Consider the following 26,982-nt stretch of genomic DNA (forward strand, 5'->3'; position numbering starts at 1 on the left):
TATAGGGTATACAGTACCTATATATTATGTAAAGCTCCAGCCTTAATATTAAAGGGTGCGCAGAACTCTTTTATATAGAGACATCGTCATCATATATGTACAAAACAGTTTATGAATACCGAAGAATCATGAAAAGTGGAATTTATTTAATAATGAAACAACTAAACATTGTAAAAATCTGGTTCATTTTCCTTCTGTGTTTCAGTATAGCCATGTGATGCGGTGCAGTACCTACTTCCAGCCTGTAGATGTCACTGTTGTAGTTGTGTATATAGAATACAAAGGCCTGGCCCTGGCTCATACCCCCTACATGGTGGCTCGCAGGAATAATAAGGGGCAGTTGTAATCTACCTATCGGTGGTAGATCTAACTAAACAATACAGTTTTCATGAGTGCACATCTGTTCCATATATAATAGTGTCACATAGATGATGTCCATTGCAATGACTTAGTGACCACATCTATGCAATTGCTTTTATCCTCTGTGTAGCGTCCAATTGCTTTGGTAATATAGGTGAAATTGTGATGTAGACACATTAGTCGGATGAAAAAATATTTACAGTCACATATAGGGCTTGTGCGGGAAATTTTCAAGAATTTATGTGACATCCTGACAATACTGAATAGATAGACTATAAGATACATCCTGCAGTTCCACAGATTTATATTGACATTTATTTAATATCCGTTATCAGTTTTAATGTCCAAAATTCCATAACATGTCATTTGTATAGAAGTTCTACGTTTCGGATTCTAGGTATATTTAGCCACCACTAGAGGGAGCTAACTGCAGACAGATAAAACTAGTCGTGAACTTACAGGGTTTTTTCTTCCAGGGGGATAAGGGTATTCAAGTTCCATAGCTATCAGATAGTGTTGACCGATCCACAGGAAAGGTAATCGGTATCAGATCATTGGGAACCCCACCCCAAACTGCTAATTCAGCTGCTGGAAGCCTATACAAGGTATATAGCAAGAAGCAGCTCTATTCCTATGGAAGGGCAGTTTCCCAGTCCCTCCATTACAGTATTCAGCTCCATACACACTATATGGTTTCTCGCTACCTAGTATTTGACTCCTGACAGCCAAAAGAGCTGATTGGTGTGGAGTCCAGGTGTCAGACCCCTACCAATATAATACCAGTGACCTATTCTGTGGACAGGTCATCGGAATCCATTACTCCTGGGCATCAACCAACCCCATTAAGCTTCTGATCGGTGCTGGATCGACCACTGGGATCCCTAGTAATCACAGGAATGGGAGTTCCTGATTTCCCCATGTGAATAGAGTCTAGTGTGAATGCTTGGCCACCACTGCATTACCTTAGCCACCACTGCATTACCTTGGCCACCACTCCATTACCATGGCCACCACTCCATCCAGTCACCTGACACTTATCTCCAATCCTGGATTAGAGATGAGTGTCAGTAGTGGAAAATATTCACATTAACCAATTCCATGCTGCTCCCGCTCTGACAGTCCTGACCCCCTGCTGGTCTCCGTTCTACCTCCAGCAGCAAAGACAGTGAGTGACTGTAGCAGACACATAATAGGTACAGGATTGGTAAAATGGATGTAGCCTCATTTATTATTTAATTTATTTAGTTTTTTATTGGACAACCCCTTTAATGAACACTGAAAAATCCATATGCAGTGAGCGCCCCCTAATGGCAGTTGCAGGTAAGCCTCTATGACAATGGTATGACTAGCAGGTGAAGCAGTTTAATGCATTTCACCCCAAACTCTAACATAGGTACGCCACTGTGCTCCTATTCTGAAATATTATTGTAGGAGCGGGTGACCCCCGCCATTAACCCCCGGCAGGAGCCGTATCAGGTACAGGTCTCTACTGGACGACTGCCAGTGTCCTTTAACACAATGAATGCGTATTGAATTTCAATAAGCCTTGGGTAATGATTCACTTTCCTCGGGCAATACCAACTGTTATGGAGAAGTGGGGTCCCAGCGGTGCCCCCCGCGATGAATAGGCTTTGTCTAACCTACACCTCCCCAATAATGGTGATACATAACATATACGCACAGCCTAATGACACGGCTATAAAAGTCATAGAACGTAGACATGTGCTCCAGCGCCCCCTTTACATCAATTATCGAAACCAGGACGGGGTAAATCATTTGGAAAATCAGTAGGAAAACAGGAAGCAGAACATTTTGTCCTGGGGAAAATGGGTCATGTTGCAAGGTCTGAGATTACTGAATACAGTAGGCCATTTATTATAGAGCGCTCGCAGCCAGGATATTACCAACGTAATGAAAAGTAAGAGTTTTGCAATCGCGCTCGGTAATGTGCCCTCGTGGATTACTAGTTAATGGAGCAGAAATGACATCTCAAAAGCCCAAAAAATGTTAGGTCATATAAAGTCTTCTTAAAGGGGCACTAACCCTAAAATACATTGCACACACATTCGCTACTAAAGGGTACCCGGGACTTTTTAATCCTTAGGATAGTTAAGAATTGAAGGTTCATGGGGGTCCGACACCCAGGACCGCCTGTTTAAAGTGTCCACTTCAAAGGACCTGTGGCATCATGTTCATTGGTCCCATGGCCTGATTGCATCTCAGTCTCTTGTAAGTGTATGGGCTGAGCTGCAATACCAAGAGTAGCCACTGAACGAATGTATGGCGCGGTGTTTGGTAAGTAACAGCTGATCAGCACCAGACCCCTGCCGATCTTTAATTGAATAGGTCATCGTATATAATGCCTGGAAACCCCCTAAGCACTTATTCTCGGCCGGAGAGACAACTGAGGGCTCCTCCATGAAGGGTCCAGAAAATCCCTGCCCTATTTTATCTCACATATCTCCAGTTCTGGGAACATCCAAAAGAATTTACATATATAAGTATAAAGTATCATACATATAAAAAAAACAAGACCCTCCCACAAGCCCCCCAATATGGTGGCCAACACCCAAAACAGCCTGGTGTTTGGTCTCTCCTTCAATCCCCTTTCCCTGATCCATAGGCCAATTCTCCACCACTTCCCTATTGTTTGCCAACAATTTTGGGCACATCTTAGTGCATCCAGTTTGAGATTAAAATTTTAGGACTTGTTAGACACATGGATGTGGCTTCTTAGAAAAGGGGATGTGGCTTAAATGCGCCGACAAAATATTGGACAATTCTGGCTCAAAGTGAGCCAGCTCTAAGCTAACTCTGGGCCTATGTAGTTATTTGTAGAGGGGCGTCCTTACTCCCCAATAGCAAAGACAATGGCGTCAACAATGAATGGGCTCCTATTTTATAACGGTCCTATTGCATGAGGGTCTGGCTATATGTTATGTAGGCCCTTGTATTATATCAGCCCTACCTCTTTACACCTAGTGCTACTTTGGTCTCCAACTGAGCTGCAATAACAGATACAGCCCATTGACAAAGCTGTGCTGTTTATGGAAAATCCCTTTAAATGGGATCGGTCAGCACTCCTGATGTGTCTGTTTATTCCCCATGACAGACCCATTCTAGAACGTTTTCTTATAACTCTAGTTTATAGATTTCCTTGGTTACTCCTCCTAGAAATTTATTTAATAAAGTGACAATTGGGTGTTACCCTTGTCAATGAGGTGTGTCAATGAGGTATAGTCTGGTACTATCAGCTCTGATTGGTCAGTGTGTTAAGAGCCACGCCCTCTACTGGTAACACCCAATGGTCAATGGATTCATCCATGTGTCAGAGGATTGGGCATGTTGAAATTGAGCAGCCCAATCCTTCCTCCTCTTGGCATTACGTGGCTGGAGTTATAACGGGATTAGTGACTAAAGATTTTTAATGAAATGACAAAATCAGTGAATAAAATTGAAAAAATCAGCTCCATATTTTCTTGACTGAACTAGAAGACGTATGAATGCAGTGACTTGTAGGTGCGTGTCTTGGGATTTCACAATGTATTTGCTCCTGATGAAGGACACGGTTATTTATTACTATGGTTTCACCTTTGTATGCAGTCCCAATGTCTATATCATTAGATGTCCCCTCCCCAATGTCTGTCAGATTTAGAGGGAGGGCCTAATAATTTCCCCCCCTTGATGCCATCTCATTACTCTGATCTGCTGCAGAGTCCCGGCCCCCTCAGTAGAGACGGCCACATAATGGGGCAGACCTTGTGGTGTCCTTATAGGGGAGGAGTCCTCACATGAACACGGAGTGAGGCTTTGGACACTTGCTTTTTTTCACTTTACGCATGAAACGGTTAAACTCTCGGTTGCCTTTGTCCCACTTGTGGATAGCGGTGAGAATGTGCTGGTTCTTCACTTTCCGTCCAAGAACCAAGAATTGGCCACTCAACTGCTCCAGCTGAGGACATGGACAATTGGCTCCATTCTTCAAGAAGAGGACGAGCTCTCCCCAGTCCTTTTTCTGGATAGGACCTTTCTTCAAGGCTTTCTTCTTACGTAGGATCAGCTTGCGGTCTCCGCTGTCCTTCTTGACCTCCCGAATAGAAACTTTCAGAGCTAAAGCAAGAAAAAAATAAAAATATGTTCATTTTCTAATACGGTAGGTTTCATTTGGCTGTTTACTATCTTACAACCTGTCTACTAGGCATAAAATCTCTGTAGATACTAAGCACAGAAGAAATCAGTATTATGTACTATGCACGGTAGATTATTATAGGTATTATATACGGTACGTAACGTCTACACACGCTAGAGTATGTGAGTAGCGTAAATGGTAGAATGTGTGGGTACTATACATGGTACAAATTGTGGATACTATGCACCATTGTATAAGTGGGTACCACACATGATAGATTATGAAGGTACTGTACATGGAAGAATGTGGGTAATATACACAGTAGAATGTGTGGGTACTATACACGGTAGAATGAGTGTGAACTATACAAAGTAGAATGTGTGGGGACTATATATAATTGAACGTGTGAGTACTATACATGGTAGAATGTGAGGGGACTATACACGGTAGAACGTGTGAGTACTATACATGGTAGAATGTGGGTACTACACACGGTAGAATGTGTGGGTACTACACACGGTAGAATGTTTGGGTACTATACACGGTAGAATGTGGGTACTATACACGGTAGAATGAGTGTGAACTATACAAAGTAGAATGTGTGGGGGCTATACATAATTGAATGTGTGAGTACTATACATGGTAGAATGTGTGGATACTAGATACGGTAGAATGAATGTGGACTATACACAGTAGAATGTGTGGGTACTGTACACGGTACAATGTGTGGGTACTATACACGGTATAATGTGGGCACTATACACGGTAGAATGTGTGGGTACTATACACGGTAGAATGTGTGGGTACTATACATGGTATAATGTGGGTACTACCCATAGTAGAATGAGTGTGAACTATACAAAGTAGAATGTGTGGGGGCTATACATAGTTGAATGTGTGAGTACTATACATGGCAGAATGTGTGAGTACTATACATAGTAGAATGTGAGGGGACTATATACGGTAGAATGTGTGGATACTAGATATGGTAGAATGAGTGTGGACCATAAACGGTAGAATGTGTGGGTACTGTACACAGTAGAATGAGTGTAAACTATACAAAGTAGAATGTGTGGGGACTATCCATGATGGAATGTGAGGGGACTATATACGGTAGAATGTGTGGATACTAGATATGGTAGAATGAGTGTGGAGTATACACAGTAGAATGTTTGGAACTATACCGGTAGAAAGTGAGAGGACTATACATGGTAGAATGTGTGGGGACTATATATGGTAGACTGAGTGTATACTATACACAGTAGAATGTGCAGGGACTATATACAGTAGAATGTGTGGAGAGTATATACAGTAGAATACGTAGGCTCTATAAACTGCAGAATGTGTGTACTATACACAGTAGATCCCTTACACACAGAAGATAAGATATTACATGTGAACTGTCTGTATTCTAGGAAATCCATCACTACGGGAAGGAATGACTATGACTTGCTGCAGCTGTGCCCGCCAGTCCTCTAGCTGGGCCATGACTGCTGCGAGCTCCACATACAGGCCCGTGATACTACAGCTGAGGTCTGTGTATACATTTGCAATGGGGGTCTAATCATTTTCTTGAAGGCAGATCACTCAGTATCTCCCAGCAGTATAAATCTGGCCCACAAACAGCTGGAACAGCAAAGAGCCAGGTGTGAGATATTCCCATCCTTCTGTATCGAGATTTAAAGGGACATTACTGTCCGTCCACTTCATACAAGAAACAGACCCACAGTACTATGTGACAAAAATACTCACAGCACGTGGCAGCACAAAGGTAACAGAGGATTATAGGATATATAGTGAGACTCCTAGAGAGATAGAGAGAGTCCTGAAGACCTCGCCCATACAGGATGACTGACAGCCTTCCATGTATCCACACGAAGCCAAGGAAAGCTGTCAATCAGACTGGGTGGGCGAGGTCTTAAAGACTCCGACTGTCTCACCTGGGAGCCCACATTTAGTCTTCTTTTACTCAAAATCATATATAGCTATAAATCATTGAGCTCAGCTGCTTTCTCTGTCATATAACCCTATATATGGCAGAGCTCAGCTTCTCTCCTCTATCATATAACCCTATATATCACAGAGCTCAGCTTCTCTCCTCTATCATATAACCCTATATATCACAGAGCTCAGCTTCTCTCCTCTATCATATAACCCTATATATCACAGAGCTCAGCTTCTCTCCTCTATCATATAACCCTATATATCACAGAGCTCAGCTTCTCTCCTCTATCATATAACCCTATATATCACAGAGCTCAGCTTCTCTCCTCTATCATATAACCCTATATATCACAGAGCTCAGCTTCTCTCCTCTATCATATAACCCTATATATCACAGAGCTCAGCTTCTCTCCTCTATTATATAACCCTATATATCACAGAGCTCAGCTTCTCTCCACTATCATATAACCCTATATATCACAGAGCTCAGCTTCTCTCCTCTATCATATAACCCTATATATCACAGAACTCAGCTTCTCTCCTTTATCATATAACCCTATATATCACAGAGCTCAGCTTCTCTCCTTTATCATATAACCCTATATATCACAGAGCTCAGCTTCTCTCCTCTGTCATATAACCCTATATCACAGAGCTCAGCTCCTCTCCTCTATCATATAACCTCATATCACAGAACTCAGCTTCTCTCCTCTATCATATAACCCTATATATCACAGAGCTCAGCTTCTCTCCTTTATCATATAACCCTATATATCACAGAGCTCAGCTTCTCTCCTTTATCATATAACCCTATATATCACAGAGCTCAGCTCCTATCCTCTCCTCTATTATATAACCCTATATATCACAGAGCTCAGCTTCTCTCCACTATCATATAACCCTATATATCAAAGAGCTCAGCTTCTCTCCTTTATCATATAACCCTATATATCACAGAGCTCAGCTCCTCTCCTCTATTATATAACCCTATATATCACAGAGCTCAGCTTCTCTCCACTATCATATAACCCTATATATCAAAGAGCTCAGCTTCTCTCCTTTATCATATAACCCTATATATCACAGAGCTCAGCTCCTCTCCTCTGTCATATAACCCTATATATCACAGAGCTCAGCTCCTCTCCTCTCTTATATAACCCTATCTATCACAGAGCTCAGCTTCTCTCCTCTATCATATAACCTCATATATCACAGAACTCAGCTTCTCTCCTCTATCTTATATATCACAGAGCTCAGCTTCTCTCCTCTATGATATGAGCCTATGTATCACAGAGCTCAGCTTCTCTCCTCTATCATATAACCCTATATATCACAGAGCTCAGCTTCTCTCCTCTATCATATAACCCTATATATCACAGAGCTCAGCTTCTCTCCTCTATCATATAACCCTATATATCACAGAGCTCAGCTTCTCTCCCTAGATCATATAATCCTATATATCACAGAGCTCAGCTGCTCTCCTCTATCATATAACCCTATATATCACAGAGCTCAGCTTCTCTCCTCTATCATAAACCCTATATATCACAGAGCTCAGCTTCTCTCCCTATATCATATAACCCTATATATCACAGAGCTCAGCTTCTCTCCCTCTATCATATAACCCTATATATCACAGAGCTCAGCTTCTCTCCTCTATCATATAACCCTATATATCACAGAGCTCAGCTTCTCTCCTGCCATCATATAACCCTATATATCACAGAGCTCAGCTTCTCTCCCTCTATCATATAACCCAATATATTACAGAGCTCAGCTTCTCTCCTCTATCATATAACCCTATATATCACAGAGCTCAGCTTTTCTCCTCTATCATATAACCCTATATATCACAGAGCTCAGCTTCTCTCCCTAGATCATATAATTCTATATATCACAGAGCTCAGCTGCTCTCCTCTATCATATAACCCTATATATCACAGAGCTCAGCTTCTCTCCTCTATCATATAACCCTATATATCACAGAGCTCAGCTTCTCTCCTCTATCATATAATCCTATATATCACAGAGCTCAGCTTCTCTCCTCTATCATATAACCCTATATATCACAGAGCTCAGCTTCTCTCCCTCTACCATATAACCCTATATATCACAGAGCTCAGCTTCTCTCCTCTATCATATAACCCTATATATCACAGAGCTCAGCTTCTCTCCTCTATCATATAACCCTATATATCACAGAGCTCAGCTTCTCTCCTCTATCATATAACCCTATATATCACAGAGCTCAGCTTCTCTCCCTCTACCATATAACCCTATATATCACAGAGCTCAGCTTCTCTCCTCTATCATATAACCCTATATATCACAGAGCTCAGCTTCTCTCCTCTATCATATAACCCTATATATCACAGAGCTCAGCTTCTCTCCTCTATCATATAACCCTATATATCACAGAGCTCAGCTTCTCTCCTCTATCATATAACCCTATATATCACAGAGCTCAGCTTCTCTCCCTAGATCATATAATCCTATATATCACAGAGCTCAGCTGCTCTCCTCTATCATATAACCCTATATATCACAGAGCTCAGCTTCTCTCCTCTATCATAAACCCTATATATCACAGAGCTCAGCTTCTCTCCCTATATCATATAACCCTATATATCACAGAGCTCAGCTTCTCTCCCTCTATCATATAACCCTATATATCACAGAGCTCAGCTTCTCTCCTCTATCATATAACCCTATATTTCACAGAGCTCAGCTTCTCTCCTGCCATCATATAACCCTATATATCACAGAGCTCAGCTTCTCTCCCTCTATCATATAACCCAATATATTACAGAGCTCAGCTTCTCTCCTCTATCATATAACCCTATATATCACAGAGCTCAGCTTTTCTCCTCTATCATATAACCCTATATACCACAGAGCTCAGCTTCTCTCCCTAGATCATATAATCCTATATATCACAGAGCTCAGCTGCTCTCCTCTATCATATAACCCTATATATCACAGAGCTCATCTTCTCTCCTCTATCATATAACCCTATATATCACAGAGCTCAGCTTCTCTCCCTATATCATATAACCCTATATATCACAGAGCTCAGCTTCTCTCCCTCTATCATATAACCCTATATATCACAGAGCTCAGCTTCTCTCCTCTATCATATAACCCTATATATCACAGAGCTCAGCTTCTCTCCTGCCATCATATAACCCTATATATCACAGAGCTCAGCTTCTCTCCTCTATCATATAACCTCATATATCACAGAGCTCATCTTCTCTCCTCTATCTTATATATCACAGAGCTCAGCTTCTCTCCTCTATACTATGAGCCTATATATCACAGAGCTCAGCTTCTCTCCTCTATCATATAACCCTATATATCACAGAGCTCTGCTGTTCTCCTCTATCATATAACCCTATATATCACAGAGCTCAGCTTCTCTCCTTTATCATATAACCCTATATATAACAGGGCTCAGTTTCTCTCCTCTATCATATAAACCTATATATCACAGAGCTCAGCTTCTCTCCTATATCATATAACCCTATATATCACAGGGCTCAGCTGTTCTCCTCTATCATATAACCCTATATATCACATAGCTTAGCGTCTCTCCTTTATCATATAACCCTATATATCACAGGGCTCAGCTTCTCTCCTTTATCACATAACCCTATATATCATAGAATTCAGCTTCTCTCCTCTACCATATAACCCTATATATCACATAGCTCAGCTTCTCTCCTTTATCATATAACCCTATACTGTATATCACAGGGCTCAGCTTCTCTCCTCTATCATATAATCCTATATATCACAGAGCTCAGCTTCTCTCCTCTATCATATAACCCTATATATCACGGAGCTCAGCTTCTCTCCTCTGTCATATAATCCTATATATCACATAGCTCAGCCTCTCTCCTCTATCATATAACCCTCTATATCACAGAGCTCAGCTTCTCTCCTCTATCATATAATCCTATATATCACATAGCTCAGCTTCTCTCCTCTATCATATAACCCTATATATCACAGAGCTCAGCTTCTCTCCTCTATCATATAATCCTATATATCACAGAGCTCAGCTTCTCTCCTCTATCATATAACCCTATATATCACAGAGCTCAGCTTCTCTCCTCTATCATATAATCCTATATATCACAGAGCTCAGCTTCTCTCCTCTATCATATAACCCTATATATCACAGAGCTCAGCTCATACAAGCTCCTTGCAGAGGGTTTTTTGCCTTGGCGGGCTTTGAACACCAGGACCCCAGTGCTGCAAGGCTGCAATGCTAACCACTGAGCCATCGTGTGGCCCCCACATTGAAAGTAATTTCCTATGACAGCAATAACTGAAGAATTGTTGGTCTTGGTACATTGCAGTACTCCCTAAGGAATCAGACATGGGTACACTCATTGTATGGTTAGTTCTACTTTAGAAGGTCTTAGGGTCTCTTACCAAATTCGCTGGCACACATGTGTTCATAGAGAGAGTCGGCTTTTATCTCGCTGTCACACTGTGGACATACCTCCGTCTCTGAGTAAGACACAAAAATGTACATTAAGTCATCCATCAGGATAATAAGGATTGCATTGTCATATATCTGGTGATCTTGCTACAAAAATACTCAGTTTTATGAACACTGTCAGCATCAAAAACACAAATGGATTCTTTCATCCAGAAACAGCGCCACTCCAATCCATAGGTTGTACCTGGTATTGCAGGACAGCTCTTTTAAAGTATTTATTTATTATGCTTACTTATATAGCGCCATCATATTCTGCAGCGCTTTACAGACATTGACAGTCGCTGTCCCATATAGGGCTCACAATCTAAATTCCCTATCAGTATGTCTTTGGTGTGTGGGAGGAAACCCACGCAAACACTGGGAGGACATACAAACTTGCAGATGTTGTCCTTGGCAGGATTCAAACCCAGGACTCCAGCGCTGCACGGCTTAAGTGCTAACCACTGAGCCACCATGCTGGAGTAGGGCAGCAGCACACAGGCTGTATGGACAGGTGTAAATATATTATATAGTAAGTATTTTAGTTCCATAGGTCAGACCTGCGTATATTGGACATTTATGGATGACGTATGTTTTCAATAGGCCATAAATGTGCCAGGTGGGAATACCCCTATAACAGACCCCCTGCCCATAATTGTCCTTCTTATTAAGCTATAGAATTTCACCTAAGGGATGAGTACATTAGTCCCTATAGCTCTCCCGTCTTTAGTTGACATGATTTATCTCACGCCCTCCATGTTCAGGTGTAAGGAGTCACACTCGCACTCCAAGTGACACATTTAGATGACTGGCTCCCTTTGACCTCTCCGTCAGACTCTGATGTGTAAATGGATTTCATTCATGCTTCCTGCTCCATGTTGCAATCCCTAACACGTACGTAGGGCACAGCTGTTTTTCAAGTGGGAACAACAAATTTGATGACATATAGGAAACTTCAGCCCACCCACACAGCCTGCCCTACTATCATTCATATATATGCCAAAGTCCAATATGACATCCAATAGCCAAGGGTCAAGAACACGGGAACGAGAGGCAACACTATAATAAACTTGTGCCAAGTCAGAGTGACATGCCAAAACTTGGTTAGAGTACCCATAATAGGTAAAATAAGGCAGAAGCCATCAGCTTAGTGTTGAACCTCTTTGGCTTTGATCAGCTATAATCAGATCTTCCCAAAAGATCCAAGTGATTAGTGTATGGACCCATATACAGTGGCGTAACTACCGCCATAACAGCAGAGGCAGCTGCCACAGGGCCCGGGACATTAGGGGCCCGGTGACAGCCGCTACCGCTGCTATCATTACACTCGGGGGTCTTTTCGGACCCCCAAGTATAATGAGGGGCGGACCGGGAGAGTTAAAAAACACTGTTACTTACCCCTCCATGATCCCGCCTGCGTCCCGGGTCATGTGACATCCGACGTCATTGAACAACAACACTATGGGGGATAATACTGTGTGCAGGGGCCACTATGGGGGATAATACTGTGTGCAGGGCTTACTAAGGGACATAATACTGTGTGCAGGGGCCACTATGGGGCATAATACCGCGTGCAGGGGCCACTATGGAGTATAATACTGTGTGCAGGGGCCACTATGGGGGATAATACTGTGTGCAGGGGCCACTATTGGGGATAATACTGTGTGCAGGAGCCACTATGGGGGATAATACTGTGTGCAGGGGCCACTATGGGGCATAATACCACATGCAGGGGCCACTATGGGGTATAATACTGTGTGCAGGGGCACTATGGGGTATAATACTGTGTGCAGGGGCCACTATGGGGGATAATACTATGTGCAGGGGCCACTATGGGGGATAATACTGTGTGCAGGGCTTACTAAGGGACATAATACTGTGTGCAGGGGCCACTATGGGGGATAATACTGTGTGCAGGGGCCACTATGGGGGATAATACTGTGTGCGGGGGCCACTATGGGGGATAATACTGTGTGCAGGGACCACTATGGGGCATAATACCGCGTGCAGGGGCCACTATGGGGTATAATACTGTGTGCAGGGACCACTATGGGGGATAATACTGTGTGCAGGGACCACTATGGGGCATAATACCGCGTGCAGGGGCCACTATGGGGGATAATACTGTGTGCAGGGGCCACTATTGGGGATAATACTGTGTGCAGGGGCCACTATGGGGCATAATACCGCGTGCAGGGGCCACTATGGGGCATAATACCGCGTGCAGGGGCCACTATGGGGGATAATACTGTGTGCAGGGGCCACTATTGGGGATAATACTGTGTGCAGGGGCCACTATGGGGCATAATAGAACGCGCAGGAATGCGTAGGAGGGGTCGGTCAAGGTCTTCAGTGTCGTTCGGGGGTGGGGGGGGCCATGTCAAAAGTTCGCCACGGGGCCCCGCCATTCCTAGTTACGCCACTGCCCATATACATTATGTGGTATAGTACATCACTGGCTTGGCTCTTCTTAAAGAGATAAAGACTAAAAGGACACATCTTCTGCCCTTTTGTTTTTAGAAGTTGGAGGGCATCTAAGCACTCAGACCCTCACCAATTGAAACTTTTTCCATTATAAGAAGTGAAAAGTTTTATAAAACAATCTTTACCCTGTAAATTTACTACAAGTTATTCTCCTTCACCACTGAGCCTGAAAACCAAACAAGGTCACATTGATGGAATACCACCATAGCTATACAGATCCATCAAGTTCCATCTGTCTTACCATGTGGATCCAGACGAAAGCAAAAACTCTGATCAGGGGGATGAAAATTGCCCCTTATTTGGGGATAAAATCCTTTTGACTGCAACTATGGCATCAACCATCACAGCATCTTTTGACAGTCATTCCAGAAGGTCCTATAGAATCCCATCTATGATAATAGTGGAACCTTCTTTCCTAGAGGCGTAGAGGATGCCTACTCCCTAATATTCCTTTTCCCATCATACACAAACATGTTGTGGTCACATTCATGAGATTCCTTAGACCCAATTGACCAGTCTTGTCTAGAACATCTCATGAAAGTGGCTACAAAGTGTATGTTCATGATGGGAAAACGAAAATTAGGGATTTAGCACCCTCAATGTCTACTCGAAATACTGATATCACGCAAACATTGGAGAAATATACAAACTCCTTGTTGGTGCTAGGGTTAAACTTGAAGCCAGAGCTATAACATATTCACTCAATATAGGAAAAAGTGGTTATGGTCCATAGAGTTGTCCATTGGATGTTTGTCATCATAATGTCTAAAGATCTGACATAACTTCTGATTCAACAGGTTGGATGTTAAGCACCATGTGCATTAGTTTAAGGTTGAAGGTCTATGTATTGGGGTCCCCTGACTCTTCCCCATGGAAAATGTTGGTGAAAAGGAGGTGAAGATCATGACGCTTTGTCCACTGGTGGCCCAATCACTGGCCTCAGCAGTGAGCCTGGACACGTGACAACACCAGGAAAGCGCCATACGAGGTAATGGAAAATGAGTATGAATGGTTTTTTTTTATCTTTGATCAATCGCTCGGCTCACAGCTATCTAATATCTATGGCCACCAGACTTGTATGGTGGCCATAGACATTATCCATTGGCAGAGAGAAATTTCCTTCCCTCTGCCAATGGATATCACTTGGCCTTGGCCATGATAACTTGTCAGGTTTAGATTACAAGCCAACAAAATCACTATACCCCTTCACATTTTCTATTTAGAGCAGCTGAAACATGTCTACATGAATGGCCAAGTAGGTGGCAGAAACTACAGGACAAAAATATACAACAAGGAATATATGTCCAACCACAGGTCATAATAAAAGGCAGCAAGTAGCGGAAAATCCAGTTTCCAACCCTACGGCAGCTGCAGATTTACTATGTTGGTCTTTGTGACTGACAACTGCCCTCCCCTGGTGGGTCTAATCATTAAAACATCAGCTGTTGGGGGGTACAATGGGCCCCCTGCTATCTTGGTCCGTTACCCCCTGCTGATCAAGCTCTTCATTGCTAATCCAGGCTTAAATTTAGACTTCTCTAGGTACTTCCAGACCAGAGAAATGTGGACACATCGCCAGGTGTCGGGTGTGGCATAGACTTGTGTTCAGTTATAATAAGTGACCACATTGACCTTTGGACCAGTCACTTCCTATTACTCTTCTGTGCAGGTCCTTGCAAAAAAGTTGAGCAAATGTACAAATTTAGTAGGTTCTACCTAGACTTCATTGGCGCTTCGATCTTCTACAGTAATGATCGGGATTACCCTAATGTAGACAAGTCTCACCATGACAAGGTTGCTGAGGCAGGACATAACATTTCAGGATTTCATTCAATCGTGAAGAACATTGTGGAAATGGAGATGAGTACAACTGTAGGTACCAAGTGGAGAAGAAACGGAAAAGAAGGGTTTCTTGGGTGAAGTCTTCCACTGACGTAGTCACCATTTATGGATTCGTGGACCGAGCGCGCTCAGTATATAGGCTCGTAGACACTTGTTGTGATCCATTGTGTAAAAAAAAGTAAGAAATGATGGATCTTGTACTATGTGATCTTGTCTGCAGAATTTATCTGAATGCTACAAAATAATTCTCCGTGTTGTCTGAGCGAGAATTTCAATGACAATTCAAGTGAGTGTCATTATGGGACTTCTAGGTCTGACCAGAAGGGTTAGGGAGCGCTCCGCTCATTCTGAACGTAAAACTCGTTCAGAGTGAGCGGTGTTAAAACAGATCCCATTGATTTCTATAGGTGCCGGCATACGCGCACTCCCCATTGAAATCAATGGGAGGCTTTTTTACCTATTGCTTTCAATGTGATACGCACGTATGCCGGCACCCATAGAATTCAACGGGATCTGTTTTGACGCCGCTCACTGTGAACGAGTTTACGTTCAGAATGAGGGGAGCGTTTACTCCGTGTGAAGGCTCCCTTAGGGTGCATTCACACTGAGTAAACGCTAGCTTATTTTGTAGAGTAAAATTACACTTGTAAATTTTGCTATCCCATTGACTTCAATGATATTTTTTTACAAGTGTAAAAATACGCCTGTAAAAAATACGCCTGTAAAAATACGCCTGTAAAAATACGCCTGTAAAAATACGCCTGTAAAATGTCATTGAAGTCAATGGGATAGCAAAATTTACAAGTGTAATTTTACTTTACAAAATAAGCTAGCGTTTACTCAGTGTGAATGCACCCTTAGTCTGTCCTACTAGAGACAAAGACAATCCTATAGTTGGCCAATGCTCTGAAGGAGTAGTGGGCAACCCTATTTTCCACTAGCCATTATGAGCTGATTCTCAAATAATATATTCAGGGTTAGACTGACACCCTAGAAGACCAGAGAATCTTTGGTAGCCTGTGCCATGTTAATGTGGCCGTCCAAGGGGTGTATCATCTTTTTGGAGTTAGTACACCAGAACCTATGAATCCTCAGTACTGATATGGCCTGTGTATTATAACAGTATAATATAAGTTTAGATGTACTCTGGTCTCTCAAAATCTTTTTCTTTGGAGAGTCTCGGTTGCTTTCACCTAATACTGGATGTTTTTAACCTTCCTGATATATGTCCTGCATGCTTGTGATAACATTTATGATACCATTAAAGGTAGATATGATGGTGAATGGGCCGTCATAGTCACTTCCTCTGGAGGCCTCAGGACGTCTGTCCACTGTCTACATAAGAAATGTCTTTTAACTCCATTGTGCTCATTGTTGCTGTCATTGTACACACAGGACGTATTATCGGTAAGGTCTCATAGCTTATATGTGACTCAACCCATAACAATTATTTCCAAAGTCAACTCCAGATGGGATTGTCTTCTGCTGGTGATTCGATGCCCATTTTTGACCTATAGCCTAGACTCAGCTGTGGTTCTTTGGGTACACTGACCCTTATACAGGGCAATACTTTTTGAAAATTAAGAGGTATTATTGGTACAATATACTAGACGATATTGTAAGGTTCCTCTGATATGACACAACACATAATTGCCTCCTGGAATATACAAGGGTTCGCTTCTTACTTTTGAAACTTGTCGCCTCCTTGTGAAGCTCTGCTAGTCCCACATTTGACATTGAAGACTGGATTCATTCTGGAAGCCCTGCCTTGTGTCAATACAGACCTCTCCTTCTCACATTGCAAATAGACTCTTGCATTGACACAACGGTGTCGGGAGAAGAATGACCATCATGAGGGAGAGATCAAAGCAAACTAACCAGAACCAGACAAGGTCCACACTCCAGAATCTAAAGACTCAAGAGTCGATCTTCAATTTATTAGGAAGATACATGAGCGGTACTGAGCCTTGGTCAATATATTGCCAGTTCTACACTGCGTGGATCACTTACATAATTCAAGACAAACTCTTCTTGGGAATTTCTTCAGATGCTAACGTTTAACCCAGTTATTTCCGCAGGTCCGGCCAACTAACTTATGTGTATGTAAGTGTCCTGACTCTTCCCTGACAGCAGATGTGGCTTGCATATTGGACCTCAATTCTTTGTTCCTAGAGGCCTCTCTTCTTCTTCGGACCACCTCTTTGCCGGGTCATTGGCCACATCTTCATCCAAAAGTGCTGACTGCTCATGTCTGTCGGCCATTTTCCTGTGGCCGAACGGGCGCTCGTGTAAGAGGCCACAAGAAAATGGCCGATGGACAAGCGCAGTCAACGCTTTTGGATGAAGATGCGGCTGATGAAGAGAGAGGCATCCATGGAGAGTTTTTGGGCAACACGGGGACGCCCCCTGTGCTGTCTGAAAACTCATTTACATTTGGAAGAAGTAAGAAATTTCTCAGGAACGGCGTCATGGATCAGAAAAAGAGAAGAACAGCCTTTCTTAATCCTATTCCGACGTGTACTTAGTTAAAAAAGAGATTCTAATGATAGAATCCCTTTAAAGACACTATAATATTGATAGATAGGCCTTCAATACCTGATCTTATGGTTAAAGGGGTTCTCCAGGCTTACCAATTAATTACCTCACCGTGTCCACTTTACAGGCCACGTGGCATCACATTCATCAGTCACATGGCCTGTTCATAGTTCAGTCCCATTCAAATAAATGGGACTGAGCTGCAACACCAAGCACTGTCACTATTAAATGTACGGAACTGTTTGTGTGAGAAGGCTGAACACTGCGGTTTCTTCAAAGAGCTGACCAATAGAGGCCCTGGGTGTTAGGTCCCAATGATCTTGAGTTCCCTTTTAACTTTGGCCCAACATCCAACCAAAGGAGCTATGGCTTACTGTAGGGTGCGTACCAATATGATAAGGTTTTCCAGGAAAACAATATTTCCACACACTGCACGATTCTGACTCTCAAAGTGGAGGGAACCCCGAACACAGATGCAAACATAGCCCAACAACAATACTATAATCAGAGCGCCGAAATTTAGCAAACATGGATGTGACTAAATAGGTTAGACCCCAGTGACTAAAAAGCCAAGGGTCACCAAGGAAGGTGCTAGGGAAAGAAAACAGGCCTGGTGGCCACTTGGCTCTTATCAGTATTAAAGTCGGAGTTTCAGAGTACAGTAGAGAAGGTCAGGCGGAGTGGCTAGGGTCGGGATAAAATAACCTAAATGACCCCACTCAGTAGTTAGTGTACCCAGTCAGAATATAACCTGTGATGTGGTGAAGACGTCTTCTCACCTCTTCACTAACACTTCCCTCCTTGGCCCATTTCAATGTAAATGTTTATCCTGCTGGGCTTATAGAGATAAGACGTGTTTGCACAAGGAGAGGGGGAAGCCATGCAGACAGACCCTTGGCCTTCTTCTTCTATGTGCCGCATACTTCTAGGCTTTATCGAATTTAGTAGGCCCCATCTATATTAGCAAACGTTCCACACCCAGCTCTTGGTTATGAGAGACTTCCTTTGTTTTAGACTGGCCGTACACTTCAGGTTGGTTAGTAATAGTTCCGCCAAGAGTAATCCCTGTCGATCCGCCATACACATGTATGCTCAGTTTGGCCAAGCGTTCCGAATGGGGAGAGGGGAGAAAGCCGCTGCTAGATACCACTAGTGAACCTCTGAGAACAAGAAGCCTACAGATGGGGAATATTATTTGAGTACTTTATGTCGGTTTTATTCGGGTTGTATATGGGAATGTTCTGACACTATATAGCAGTAGTATGTGAGCTAAAATTACAAGATTACCGTATATACTCGAGTATAAGCCGAATTTTTCAGCACAGTTTTTGTGCTGAAAAAGCACCCCTCGGCTTATACTCGAGTCAGCAAAAAATAAATAAATTATTTTTTTTGTTTTTTTTTGTTTTAGGGGGGAGGTCTATGACCAGCAGCAATATCAATGTATAGAATCTCACATAAAATAGTGGGGGGGGGGGAAGAAGCTTAAATTTTTTTTTAAAAAAATTAGTTCTAAATCCCTCCTTTCCCTAGAATGGACACAAAAGTAGAAAATGACTGTGACACACATACACATTGGGTATCCCTGCGTCTGACAGTGCCCGGTCTACTGAATATAGGGGATCTGCAGTGCTCCTGTTCCGTTCCGGGAAGGGGTTAATAGGAGCACTGCAGATCCCCTATAGTCAGCCAGACTGAATTCCAAGTGGAGAAAAAAAACAGTCCTCAAGCTCAGGGAAGGGGCAGACAGACAACCAAAACACCCCCTCCCCTTCCCCAGCAACTACTGCACCCAAAAACTCCGACCATTTTAATTTTTTACATTTTCCAGTAGCTGCTGCATTTCCCCCCCTCGGCTTATACTCGAGTCAATAAGTTTTCCCAGTTTTTTGTGGTAAAATTAGGGGCCTCGGCTTATATTCGGGTCGGCTTATACTCGAGTATATACGGTATCTATATAAAGGTAAAGTGGGGCATCGCTTTGCTAGTTGCCTGAGGCCCTATTTTCTATACCCCCGGCCTTGTATAAGCACCTCAAATCCATCCATACACGTAAATGCACCACACACACATGTCTTACTGGAAAACACAAAGTATTGGTGATTTTTTTTTAATTTTTTTTTTTAATAAATGAGAAGAAAAGCATTACAGCTGCCAAGTTCAGTAATGTCGTAATTTATAAGAAAAACAACATATTTGCACTTTTTTTTCCCAGAGATTTCATCATAACAGACTAAATCAAAAAGAAAAAAAAAAAGGAAAATAACATTTTAAGGAATTTTAACCCTATAGAGCAGCTACAAAGAACCTCACAGTTTACTGATTCAATGAGTACTGTGCAATTCTTCATTTGCCCTGTAGTGGCGCTGCAGGGCGACTGGGCACTTACTTTGAGGTTCCTCCACAGCTCCAATTCCTGTCTATTATGTCCACCTGCCCCATTGTTTGGCCCTAACAATCTCAATATAAAACCATTGGTGGGCAGATATAACTATTTTTTGCCAAGGTTGTATGGCCAAAATGTTGGGCTGACGGGTGGCCATACTCCTTAGATAGTTGTCAGATGAGCACTCAATCAGTCGATGGGTATTCTCTACAATCCCTTTATATACGTGCATGCTCGGCCATACTTAGCAATGGCATAAGATCCTCCATCCTCTCACCATCTGTGGTAGGAGAAGAGATGGGACATCTCCATGTACATTTTATGGTCTGTCCTGTTGAAATTGACCGGTTTGTCCAACATCCATTCTGACCCCTCAGTATGATTGAGGTACAGGTACAATGAGGCTAGAGGCCACGATGGAGAATAAGACCATTGCGCCAATTGATAAGGTTGTAAATTTCTACCATAAATACCACTAAATCCACCTTTAGAGGTGGCATTCACTATGGTAGCAGATGACATAGTCATGACCCGCGCACCGGAGATCCCTGTGTCAAAGCAAACATTATATGATCTTTGACTTTTGCCCAATCTTCCGATTTCCTAATATTTTGGGTTATTATCTCTTGTATGTGCTCTCGGACGGTTCTCACTTATCACAAGATCCATTATCACAATAGCTGGTCAATAATTGTCAGTCCCCCCCGCAGAGTTTGGTCAGCTTGTGAGCTTAGATACAGAATGCCGTAAAGTCAATGATGTCACTTAAGTCGTTCAGTGGATGACCCTATAGGTGACACCCAAACCTATATAGCATGTCTCTGAATTGGGCTGAATTTTATGGGGGCCGGTTACGACCACTGTACTATAGATGGAATATGTGATGTATGAATATCTATCCAATCTATGATCACTGCTATGAACATGATGTCACCAATTTCCTTCATTTGTTCCAATGTGTTTAAAATAAAATGCAGAGCCATGTGTCTCCATGATAACAGACTACAAACACATTCTATGTAGTCTTACACTGCCGTTATATGTTAATCCTGTTTCTACTACCGTTCTATGGTCTGTTCGGTGGATTTCCAAGAAGAGTGTGCCAACTGAAGGAAGTATCCAGGGTTGTGAGATGTCTGAAAGCATACAGACACATAAGATCTGTATATAGAAAACATTACGACACTTTTATGACTATATTACTGGTAAAGTTGGGTTCAATAAAAATTTGGATGCAATGGTGGACCTTCCCATTAATGCTTATTATAGGTGATCCAACTCTGTGTCTGCAGACAGCAAAGACAACTATGACCCATGTAAGTGCAGATTGAAGGGTCAAAAAACCGCCCGTACCTGTCGACAGGTCTGATGGAAAAGTGCAGGGACTGGTACAATTTTTTGAAAAGGGTCCATTTCCAAAAATAACACTATAGTAAGGGATTGTCATCTAAGAATAGGTCATTAATAGTTTAATCCCTTTAAAGGGTTTTCCGGAATTTTAAAGGGGTGTTCCAATCCCTTTTTTTTTGACACCATGCAAAGGCCTAAAATAACAAATTTGCTTATTCTCCTCTCCGTTCAGGATAGATCCAGGAAAGAGTCTCCAGTTGAGTCCCTGACCTTTGGCCCACAGAAAAGTGAGACAGCCAATCAGTGCTGAGCAGAGATTCTTCATTCAGCCACTGATTGGCTGACAAGTTCATATGTGGTCAAAATGTCAGCAGAAAACGGGGCAGTCCGCTGGATCCCAGGGCGAACAAAGAGGTGATTATGCAGTTTGTTACCTTTCTTTAACCTCTGCAAACGCTTAAAATATCAGAAAACCCCTTTAAGAAACTTACCTAAAAAAAGGTATAAAATCAAGAAATAACCTATACCCACCTGTTAGGGTGAATTCACACTGAGTAAACGCTAGCTTATTCTGAACGTAAAACACGTTCAGAATAAGCGGCGTCTAAAGCAGCTCCATTCATTTCTATGGGAGCGGGGATACGAGCGCTCCCCATAGAAATGAATGGGCTGCTTCTTTCACTCCGTGCAGTCCCATTGAAGTGAATGGGGAGTGCCGGCGTGTACGCTCCGGCATGAGCAGAGCTTGCCGTATACGCCGGCACTCCCCATTCACTTCAATGGGACTGCACGGAGTGAAAGAAGCAGCCCATTCATTTCTATGGGGAGCGCTCGTATCCCCGCTCCCATAGAAATGAATGGAGCTGCTTTAGACGCCGCTTATTCTGAACGTGTTTTACGTTCAGAATAAGCTAGCGTTTACTCAGTGTGAATGCACCCTTAAATTTCCCACTCCAATGTTACCGCTCCAGCGATCTCCATGATGATGTCATGTAAATCTTTCATGTGACCACTGCGGTCATGTGACTAGTCTCAGTGCTGACCCTTGCAGGTATGGCACATGACCTCTGAGGCCAGTGATTGGCTGGAGAAGTCATGTGAATGATATATGTGATGTCATCACTGCAGGATCGGTAGGGAGCACTGAAGCGGTGAAGCTGGAGCCAGCACTACTAGTAAGGGGGCGTCCATACTTGCGCCCGTGTCCGCCCACCAGGTCTCCATCCTATTCCCTGGGGAAACTGGATGGGAGACGGCTTCCTGGAGGTCAGTTTTAAAACCCATTCATTTGAATGGGTTTTTAAAGCAAACCACCCGTGTCCATATGCAGCCTCTCGGTGGGAAAACCATTTTTTTTTTGCACGGACACCAAATCAGACATGCAGATGGGTGGACACGGGTGCAAGTGTCAACGCCCCTTACAGAATTTCTTTATTTTATACCGTTTCTTCCTTTTGGCGAGTTTTTTTGAAAACCTGGAAAATTCCTTGAACAGTCCTATGAAGCCATGTACAAAGCTGAGTGTTTAAGGACTATGAAGTATCATTCATCAAAGCCCATTAAGGGTAAGGGTGAGGCCCCACGATGCGGAAATGCAGCTTTTGTTTCAGATTTTTTTTGAGCCAAAGTCAGGAGTGGATTGAGCAGAAGGGAGAAGTATAAGAACCTCCTATATATTTCCTATTCCTTTTGTAGCCATATTTGGCTTTTGCCCAGAAAAAAACGCTGAAAAATCTGCAACAAAAAAGCTGCGTTTTTGCAACGTAGGGCCGTTTTTTTTCGCCCTTATGACCTATTCACAGGATAAGTCATCAGTATGGGATCTGTCGAAGTCTGACATCCGGACCCTGCACAGATCATCTGTTCTAGCAGCTTCTGGGTAGTGGATAGGGAGTGCATGCAGTGAATGGAGCTGCTGTGGTCCTACTATTCCTTAAATAGGAGCCACGCTGCACGCGCTCCCTGTCCACTAACTGCTTTTGGTACCCAGTGGCTGCTAGAACAGAAGATCCGTGCAGGGTCCCAAATTGGATCTCCACAAGTCACATGCACAGGATAGGTCTTCAGTATGAACAATCAATTTGGGGCCAGAAAACCCCTTTAGTTCAGATGGCTTTTTATGCCACCATATTATATGGTCCATATTACGATCCAGCATGGGCATGAATCTCTGCAAATCCCATTCAGATGCATAGGAGATTTATGCAACAAATCTGCATATACCTAAATATCATAAAACACTAACACTAGACGTGGCACACGTGGCATGATAAATTTGCCGCCATTTGCTAGGTATCTTATACAAAGTTACTTTCCTCCTCCACTATGTGTTGTTGCATTTTACATTTTTATAGATTTTTTTTGTTTGTATTATAAGTATATATGTGCTGCAAAGAAATCGCTCTCTTATACTATATACTTATATATACTATATTCTTATATTATAGAGCTGGTGCTATACACTAGCTTAGAAATGTCATATATAATGGGATGGAACCACTCAGCCCTCCGGTCACCTGTGAAGATGTAGTCCGAAATTGCTCACAATGAGATAGGGTGAGACATGACTCGGGATGGTGTATTAGAAGCCTCATAGACACCATGACGGAAACCCAAGGGACCTAATTACAGTCAGTGGGGTCCGGATCCATCAGTGCCACTATTTATGTCTTTGCACATCTTGGCACAGACGTGCACATAGTGTAAAGCTGCCATACACATTGAATTAATATTGGTGCAGTTTTATAATAATAGGTCATTCCAACTCTCATAGATTGTAAGCTCTTGCGAGCAGGGCCCTCAGTCCCATTGTGTGAAATGACTTTCTTTGTAATGTATCTTTCTGTCTGTATTTGAACCCTACAAATTGTACAGCGCTGTGGAATATGTTGGCGCTATAGAAATAAAATTTATTATTATTATTATTATTATTATTATTATTATTATTAAATATTATATGTAAATGACCAACTTCAGATTTGCATATTGTAAGAAAGGTTATCTGCGGTCTTACACAGACCAGAACTTAAGCGTACAACTTTATCTCAGTCTTAGTACACTGTACTGAGATAATGTTACAAAGAGTTAAATGACAAATTCAGCTCTGCTACATATACAGATCAATAACATACAGGAGACTAGAAAGGTAGCGGAGGTGACAAGTATGGAAGTAAAGGCAACGACCTTGGCATGGCATGGTTGTGGTACTTACTCCGTGGACGTGGGGCTTGGGTGGCATTTGGCGAGGCGATGCAAACGTCCTCCCGCGGGTACTGATCACACCGAAGCATATCTGGCCAGGGGAATCCAAAATATTGCATGACTGGCTCGCAAGCATCTCTGACCTCTTCACATAACCAGCGGCATGGGTAGAGGGGCTGCTCCAGACACACTGGAGCAAAGAGAGAGCACAGGAACACCTGTGTACCCGGATGGCAGTTCTTGCTCAGCAGAGGCACCCAACTGCTGGCTTGGTATTTCACCTCCACCATGGTCTCATGGTCGAGAAGGTTGGGCAGTACCATCTTGTGGTACCCCACTCCATGGCATAGTGCTAAATCCTGGGGAATGTCCACGCACTGTGGCGTTCGGGAATAAAACCGTCCACTTTGGTAGTGCCGAACCATTTCTGGCTGGAAGCCTACATAGTCATATTCGCTGGGTTGAGGTTCTCGGGAGAGAAGCCCAGGGGTGACCCATAGCAGTAGCAAGGGCCAAACGCCACCCTTTGGTGACATTGTTCCTTAAATCTTACACAGTCCTTTGGAAAAAAAAAAAAAATAGGAAAAGTTTGTAAAAGTTTTTGACGAATTCCAATAATAAGAGAATTCAGTCACAGTTCCCCGTGGAAGTAAATGGTGCTGACTGTGCAGTGGCGCAGTACAATAGGCTGGAGGGCTGCTTGAGCTTCTTGCTGGAGCTGAAGAGTTTGATATTGGAGAACAGAAAGCAGTAAGTGTTAGCCAAGAAAGAATCAGGCAGCTCCAATGAGCGAAGTGCAGGCCCTCCTCTACTCCTCCCTTTCTCCTCCTTGTGTCACACTCTCTCTGTTACTTTCCTCTCACATTGGTGATGTCCAGCCCTTCATGTCTCCTTGCACACTCTCCTTGCACGCTGACCACTAGCAGAGTCTCTCACGTCCCCCATCCTCCTCTCCTCCACACCTCCCTCTATTACTTCTCCTCAAGGCGTAACTAATTTACAAGTGTCACTCACAAGTCACACACAAGAACGACCCAAGTGCTGAACCAGCATGGTCACCTGAGTGGTCTCTCCCCAGTGTGAGAAATGGGGGGGGGGTCTTCATAACACGCACAGCAGATACAGATTGGCTTACGATCATATATAACAATGTATTGGCTCATAATCAATATACATAAATTTCCTGTTACTTGTATAGCACTGACATATTCCGTAGCACTGTACAAAGACGGCTGATCCTGTCTCCAATTATTACCTTATCTACATAAAAAATGTCCTAGATCTTCTTCTTGTGCTGTGTTTGCCAGTGGCGCAACTAAAGTCTTGTGGGCACCGGGGCAATCTTCCGTTTTACCTTATCCCTACAGCGAATTCTTCATAGTGATGTTTACGGGTACTAAGGAGTCAAATCTGTGGTTAGGGGTAATCTGTGGCTCTCCTTGGTTTATGGGCAAGATGGAAGCTGCAATCGCAATATCGATGCCAGTGCTTATAGGCCCCGGTGCGACTGCACCCTCTGAACCCCCTTAAGTTATGCCCCTGGTGTTTGCATTGGTCCACAAGACTCTTTAGAATAAGCCCAAATGTGTCAAAATTGCTAACGTCTTGAAGAAAAATCCACCACAGAATACGGTAACAGTGAGACTAAGGGCTCGTTCACATCTGCGCCCGGTGTCCGTTCTGCAGGTTTCTGTTTCCTGCACAAAACAGAGCAGGAGATGGAAACCTGCAGGAGTCTCTCATACCCATTCATTTGAATGGGTTTGAAAGCTGTCCGGCCGTGAGCGGTGGTGAGCGTTTTATGCTCTCCACCACAAAACCGTTTTTTTTTAATCCGGACACAGAGTCGGACATGCAGTACTCTGTGTCCGGATATAAAAAAACGGTTTTGCGGCGGAGAGCATAAAACGCTCACCGAGCTCACGGCCAGACCTGGTCTGTGGTTTCCCTCTTCTTGCATGCAGAAGACGGAAATCACAGAACGGAGACCAGAACGTAGGTGTGAACCTAGCGTCAGGCCCCACGTGGCGTCCTGCAGCAAAAAAGTCCTGCGGGAAAACCTGCAGCGGCAATGCATTGCGATTCTTCCCGCAGCACTTTGTACATAACGTTCGCAGAGGTGTCCTCTGCCGACGTTCTGCTTCAATTACACCTACAGGGAAAGTGCCAGCGTTTCCGTAGCTAAAATTGACATGTTGCGATTTCCAAAAACGTGACGGTTTTGGAAATCGACGCATGTCCGTAGTGCAAATTTTACAGCAA

At 43.1% G+C, this 26,982-nt stretch overlaps 2 protein-coding genes across 2 annotated transcripts in view; both read right to left on the minus strand.

Annotated features, from left to right (window-relative positions):
• LOC142202649 (caspase-7-like) overlaps positions 1-26,982 on the minus strand; it is a 436,926-nt gene that overhangs the window by 211,785 nt on the left and 198,159 nt on the right. The window lies entirely within an intron of this gene.
• SFRP1 (secreted frizzled related protein 1) lies at positions 789-25,680 on the minus strand. Its single transcript, XM_075272804.1, has 4 exons — positions 24,731-25,680; positions 10,874-10,951; positions 1,343-4,470; positions 789-1,302 (listed from the first exon to the last, which is right to left on the minus strand). The coding sequence occupies exons 1-3, from the start codon at positions 25,254-25,256 to the stop codon at positions 4,148-4,150; spliced, it is 927 nt and encodes a 308-aa protein (XP_075128905.1). The 5' UTR covers positions 25,257-25,680; the 3' UTR covers positions 789-1,302; positions 1,343-4,147.

Source organism: Leptodactylus fuscus, chromosome 5 (genome assembly GCF_031893055.1).
Source record: "Leptodactylus fuscus isolate aLepFus1 chromosome 5, aLepFus1.hap2, whole genome shotgun sequence".
Classification (NCBI taxonomy): domain Eukaryota; kingdom Metazoa; phylum Chordata; class Amphibia; order Anura; family Leptodactylidae; genus Leptodactylus; species Leptodactylus fuscus.

What these genes read in the sequence shown, in the direction of transcription:
- SFRP1 (XM_075272804.1), bottom strand. Translation starts at nt 25,256, where the DNA reads ATGTCACCAAAGGGTGGCGTTTGGCCCTTGCTACTGCTATGGGTCACC. An exon ending in CCAAGCCCCACGTCCACGGA is followed by an intron (nt 10,952 to 24,730) that starts GTAAGTACCACA and finishes TGTCTTACTCAG; the next exon opens with AGACGGAGGTATGTCCACAG. An exon ending in CATGTGTGCCAGCGAATTTG is followed by an intron (nt 4,471 to 10,873) that starts GTAAGAGACCCT and finishes TTCTTGCTTTAG; the next exon opens with CTCTGAAAGTTTCTATTCGG.